We start from the raw sequence: 6,428 nt of genomic DNA, 5'->3' as shown, positions 1-6,428 counted from the left end.
TCCCCAAATCTGTGGCGGGAAAATGTAAGGCGGGGCCTCTCATATGACGCACACCTGCACACTTGCTCGCCGGGTTTCCACTCTTTGCCGAATGCCAGGAAGTATTCTTGCCTCGCTTCTGAAGGAAGTGACTCGGAAGATGTGCTACCAAGCAAGCGTACTCGACATTGAGAAACACCCACAGTGTATGCTAAAGTAGATCTTATCGTAATGTACCACATTCATGTTTGAAACACAATGTCTTGAAAAATGAATTATTTAGAATTATTATCAGTAAGGTTATTGCAAGGCATAGTTTCAACGTTTCTAAAATTCTCTACTATGAAGAGACTGGCAACAGATAGCCTTTCGTTGGGAGAATATTAACATTGTTGTCATATTTGTTTATCTTCCTTTTAGCACATCCAACAAGACCTTTTGCACACAAATGTCATTTCTTACAACTATTCATCAAAATCTTATGCAACCCGAGGCTACAAATAGAAACTATAGTAACCTCTGCACTGAAGCTCCTCAGTAAACACTGAAAATGTGTTTTTGACAGGAAAAACCTGAGGAAACGTTGAGGATTTCCTCTGCACAGCTGACTCGCAGTGTGATTGCTCATCAGGAGTGTGTGTGTTCATCAGGAGTGTGTGTGTGTGTGTGTGTTCCTCAGGTGTTCAGGGAGGAAAGCATCATCTCTGGATACCGCCACCCCCACAGCTCAGCGCTGGACTGCGTCCTCAGCAGCTTCCAGATGAACAACGAGACGGTCAACATCTGGACCCACTTCCTGCCAACATGGTGAGTGCAACTACAGGGACATTTTAAAGATTTGCCCTTGCTCCATCGAACGGCTAACATTAGACAATGACCACAAGATCAACATTCACTACTGTATTCAACCTGGTCCAAAGTATCAGTACATTTCATTTACCACTTGAAAAAAAAACATATACAAAAGTAATACCTTTACTTACTTTGCACTTAGATCATTTATATCTTAAAAAGCCATACATAAAATGTCTTTCTGTATCTTGTGCACGTTTTGGGTTTTTTAAAGCTGGTGTACTTGCAAGATTCTTGCTGTTCTGAAATTGTATCCTCACCGTTGATTGCATTTATTGTTAGTGGCTTTGGATGAAAAGCATCTGCTTAAAGGTAGGGTAGGTAATTTTGGAGAAACCAGCTCGAGTGCGCTAGAATTTGAAAATACACAGCCGGAACAAATCTGCCACTTCCTTACAGAGCCCCTCCTCCAACACACACATGACCAATGAGGGCACGAGATAAGTTTGTGCACAGATGGAAGGCTGACAGGCAGGTAGGCTATCTAGTGATTTTAGCCGGGCCAGCTAAAATGATTGGTCGTGCTTTTTACAGTACTACGGCTTCGACAGATGACATTTTTTTATGGATTTTTTGTCAAAGCACTTAAGATATTCATTGCTATCGGAATGTTAAGAGCATTCCATGGAATATAACAAAAAGTGTATCTCGAGCCGGTTTCTCAAACTTACTTACCCCACCTTTAATCAAATTGAATGAGACATAAAACCACATTTGTTCAAACAATAGATATGGAATGATTTTTTCATAAACCAGGTTGTTACGATTTGTATTCAAGACTTATCTTATCTACAGCTGAGAAAACATGGAAGAGTTTGTAAGGATCAGTAGAAGTATGACTATGAGGAGTATCTGTGATGTAATCCTTCATAGTGCTGCAGGGAAAATAAGCAGGTGGCTAAAATGTACCTTAAAGAACTTTTAGATAGGTTGGAAAAAGTTCCTCAAAATATATCGATCCTGAATCCAAACAAACAGGAGACTGAGATCAGGATGTTGGGTAAATCCAAGAATAACAGCTCTGAAAAGTGAGGGACAGTTTTGAGCTTATTGTCATGCTTAAATAAGACAAACTGGTGTTTTCAGGTACTTCCTGTGGCGTTTCTTTGCGCTCTGCTCCACCATGAACTTCCTGACGGACAGCTACACCTGGCCGCTGCTGGTGTACATGCTGCTCATCTGCATCTACCCCTTCACCTCCAGCTGTGCTCACACCTTCAGCACCATGTCCCCAGAGTCCCGCCACATCTGTTACTTCTTTGACTACGGAGCCATCAGCCTCTACAGTCTGGGTAAGACTCAGACATATCAGGAAATCCTGAAAATGGAAGCTTTGGTGCATATTTTCTTCTTAGCAGAACTCAGATGTGACTGTCTGAATATAGGCTTGATGCTCTTCCTCAGTCATGAACATTAAACATTGAAAAACTACAGTGAACAGGAATATTACTGGTCCATCGAGCCACACATATCTTATGGACGTTGAGGAAAGAAGGGTGAAATAACCTCTACATGAAACCTGGTGTGGTAACGTTTGTAGCAATAATTGAATTTCAAGAACGCTGACTAGGCATCTTAAAGGGAACTATAATTTATGACTTACCCTGCAAATGACATTCTATTTGCATTTTTTTGCACCCCAGGCAGCATATGCCTCACAATCAATTATCTGATGGATATTATTTCCCTGACACAGAGTGCAGAAGCCTTGTAAGAATTCAAAGCTTTTTGCATAGGTTATTGAAATATGTTTTCTTGCTGCACCTGCTGTCACTGTCAGTTTGAACATGCATGACATGTTTTGTCTTTGTGGGTGAAACTCCTGTATTTACTGTCGATGTATATGTTCAGTGTGTGCATTTCTCTTACGAAGAAATATACAATAGTGTAAATGTCTTTATGATCCCAGCACTGAAAGACCTGCAGTCAAACATTCAGAAACTCAGGCTTCCTCCCTTCCCTTTTACAGTGCTTTGTTCCCATACTGATCCTTAATCACAAAGCCTCTTAGTGCCCAGATTGGCCCAGTTCCAAATGTTCAAAAGTCCTTATGGGTTTTCCCTGGGTTTCTCCCTGCAGGGTTAGGGAGACTTTAGAGAAGAAGTTACATGTTTTGAAATGGTTTAGTACACTGAAAAGCTTCAATCCTTGCTCGAAATAAAAAAAATGTTAGATCTTGAAATATTCCCACCTTGGCGACCTCCAGTGGTTGAATCAGAGAGCACACTGTAGAAGACTGCAGCCTTTCTTATGTGATCATCTCTGACACCAGAAAAAACATCTACCAGCTGTGGTTTGAAATGTTTAAAATGCCAAGTGTAATTATTTCAATGCATTTCTGTTAAAGAGAAAAACAAAAGTACCTAGAATGACGTGATTTTTAAAGTAAACATATTTAGCAGAAGAGGTAGGAAACTAAACTTTATACAAAAACCTCACAGTCCAACTTCAGTTCCCCTATTTTAACTTTTTCCAATATCCTGTGTTTGTGTTCAGGGTGTGCCATAAGCTACGGGCATTATGTCATGCCAGACGGCTGGGTGAACACCTGGCTCCATCAACACTTCGCCCCCATCGCCATTGGAAACACGGTGCTGTGCACCAGCCTGTCCTGCTATTCCAGGTAAGAGCTCGCTGCACATACCTACTCCTCCTCAGGCTAAAGATGTCAAATACATGTTTCAATGTCAAGGCCTTGGCTTTGTGAGAATCTTGCTTTCAGGAGTTTGGTTAAGATCAAGTAAATAGTAGTTTTGTAAGAAGGAATAATATGCTTAGAGCTTTCAAAAGATAGAAAGATAGATAGATGACCTCTCTGTATTGGCACTTGATTTATATAAATGTGACTTCTCAATGTCTGAAAGGTTTTAGTGTTTCTCTCAGAATGTGGTTATCACGATTGAAACTCCACTAAAGCAGCATTAACACAGTCATGTGACACTTAAACTATTCACTGCCAAACAAACTAAATCATTTTTGACTTAGTAGCTCTTTATCTTAAATAGTGTGCTTGAAGCTTCTAACATCATATGGTAGATTTCTCTGTGGGGTCACCACCACAGGGTAGTTGGTCTGTTTGATCTTATATTTCTCCATGTGTGTGTCCCTTTTGCTACGTATAAATCTAAATGTCCTCTCTGTGTCTCCACAGGTTCCTGGAGCTGCAGTTCCCCCAGAGGAGTAAAGTCCTGAGGACGGGAGCGTTTGTCCTTCCTTTTATATTTGACACTGTTCCTCTGTTTTACAGGGTGAGTGTGTTTGGGTCTGCTCTCACTCCCATATTATAACAGTGTGGATAAACTGTGTGCACACTAGCACAGAATGAGTAGTTTTATGAATATGTGTCATTGTGCAGGCGCTGGGAGCGGATTAGTGCCATGCTTTAATACTTTGAGCAATGCTGCAATTAATAATAATTCCTAATCACTGTTAAATGCTGCAACCCTTAATGCCCACCCTGACACTTTTTAAACAATTTTGTATCTTCTTGATTTCTATTGTAAGACTATTGTAAGTGTTTTTTAAAAATATTTTACAAGTAAACCTGTGTTTTTCTGCGTGTAGATCCTTCTGTGCTGCGGGGGAAACTGCCTCCCGAGCGAGGCCCTGTCCAGTCACTGTTACCACCTCGTCTTCGCCTTCCTCACCTGTTTCCTGTTTACCTCCCACTTCCCGGAGAGGTTGGCCCCCGGGCGCTTCGACTACTTTGGTATGTCCTCCATGATGTTGTTGTGTGGCTCTGCACAGCATATACTGATAAGTACTTCAACATTGTGATGCCCTGGTTGAGGATAAAGATAAAGGTTTATTTAATAATAATAATAATGATGGGTTTAATTTATAACGCATTTCATATCTGAGTTCAGATCCCGAAGTGCTACAAGCATTTAGCATGGAACAAAATAAAAACGGTACACAGCACGGTAGAATTAATAAAAAGCAGTAAAAAACAAACAATAACAAATAAGATAAAAGGTCTAGGAAAAGGCTCTATTGAACAGATGGAGTTTGAGGCCTTTTTAAAAGCCTCCACGGTCTGTGGTGCTCTCATGTGCTCGGGGACAGCATTCCACAGTCTGGGAGCAGCTGAGCAGAAAGCCCGGTCTCCCATAGTACGGAGCTTGGTCCTGGGGGGCTTAAGGAGGTTGGTTTTGCTGGAGCGGGTGGTCCGCAAGGAAGTATGAGGGGTGAGGACTGGAGTTCCTTGAGGTAGGGGGGGGCAGTTCCATGGATAAACTAGTGGGTGAGGAGGGAGACCTTGTATTCAATCCTCAGTTCCACGGCGGATTAAGGTGCTGTATCCCCAGTTTCTCCTGTTTAACTGTGGGTGAGTTCACCTTAAGAACTGAAAGGTTGAGAATAAGCTAGCAGTTAGAGTAGAAAAAGCTGGCATCCTTACATTTTTAAATGTGCTGTTTGCTTTTTCTGTTCTCCCTGCATAATGCTGGACACTACAGACACAACAAAGCCTCTGCATCAAACAGACCTTTATTTGACGGAGTGTAAACTAACTTTTCTTTCTGTTTCTTTGCTCATAAAAACGTTGTTATCTTAAAAAATCTTCTGTTCCTGTGGTTCACACACTTCAGGATAAAGGCAGAGCTGCTGTGTTTCAGATACTGATTGTGCAACAGAACAACGGCTTGGTTTGCTTCTGTCCTTGGAAATAGAAGTTAAAACACAGTCACGTCTAACATCAAATAAGGCACTTCATTAATTTAGGTAATTGGAACAACACTTTAGATTCTTAGTTTCATAATTGGCCATCTCACTAAAGCTTTTATAGCAGGCTTCTACTAAAACATTAATCTTTTTCGTTTTGTCACTGTCCTCTTTGTGTATCAGCGTCCTTCTGTGTTCCTTTAAACCTTTTTATTACATAGCTTAGTTGAATACTCCATTCTGATTGGTCAATTCAGAACACGTGAAACGTTGCTAATCCAGTAGTACAGACCGCTGTCAAGGATTTATTGACCGTTGTTAAGGACGCTCACATCTGCAGAAAGAAGTCTGGTCGATTTAACTGTATACAGTTTGGCCGAAAACAGTTTTCAAACTGTTTGCTTGTCTTTTAGTTTTGTCTACCGTCTGAGAGCAACATGGAGGATTTTAATGTTAATTTTAATATATTTGGAGAGCACAGTAATTTGGATGAATGGTTAGTGGCTGATGAGTCCCCAGCCAAGAAAAGAAAAAGACAAGAGGGACAAGAAAACAGCGGAGAAGTAACGGGGCAGAAACCCTCAACACGGAGCTGCGGTCCGTTTTACCAGACATAGAAATCAAACGGCAAAACATATTCAGTGTGCAGTTACTTTGGCATCAGAGCAGGGGTATCTAGATACTTTCCAAGGTGTGACATAATGAATTGTGCTACTTTTAAAGCAAGCAACGATCTTTTCAAATCTGTAATCAAAGAGGTCCTGTCGTGAGCTATTGCTTATGTATTACCTTCTCAAAGTCATTAAAAGAAAGGAAAGGCTTGACCTTTGCTAAAAGTCTGAGCTGAAAGAAGCTGGATTCGACCACAGAATTGATCTGTTTGTCTAGTTTAAAATCACGATCAATCCGTACACCCAGGTTTGTGACAATGGGTT

General features: G+C 41.0%; 1 protein-coding gene across 1 annotated transcript in view; it reads left to right on the top strand.

The window, feature by feature from the left end:
- The window catches only part of paqr6 (progestin and adipoQ receptor family member VI), a 20,276-nt gene that overhangs the window by 8,562 nt on the left and 5,286 nt on the right, over positions 1–6,428 (top strand). Inside the window, exons 3-7 of the mRNA XM_010776202.1 lie at positions 659–786; positions 1,918–2,123; positions 3,328–3,454; positions 3,983–4,079; positions 4,396–4,540. Of these exons, the coding sequence (XP_010774504.1) occupies positions 659–786; positions 1,918–2,123; positions 3,328–3,454; positions 3,983–4,079; positions 4,396–4,540 (703 nt within the window). The remainder of the gene's footprint in view (positions 1–658; positions 787–1,917; positions 2,124–3,327; positions 3,455–3,982; positions 4,080–4,395; positions 4,541–6,428) is intronic.

The sequence above is a fragment of the Notothenia coriiceps genome, unplaced genomic scaffold (genome assembly GCF_000735185.1).
Source record: "Notothenia coriiceps isolate Sejong01 unplaced genomic scaffold, NC01 NC01_scaffold00016820, whole genome shotgun sequence".
In the NCBI taxonomy this organism is placed as follows: domain Eukaryota; kingdom Metazoa; phylum Chordata; class Actinopteri; order Perciformes; family Nototheniidae; genus Notothenia; species Notothenia coriiceps.
The sequence above is the reverse complement of the archived record's forward strand: the minus strand, read 5'-3'. Positions and strand labels throughout refer to the sequence as shown.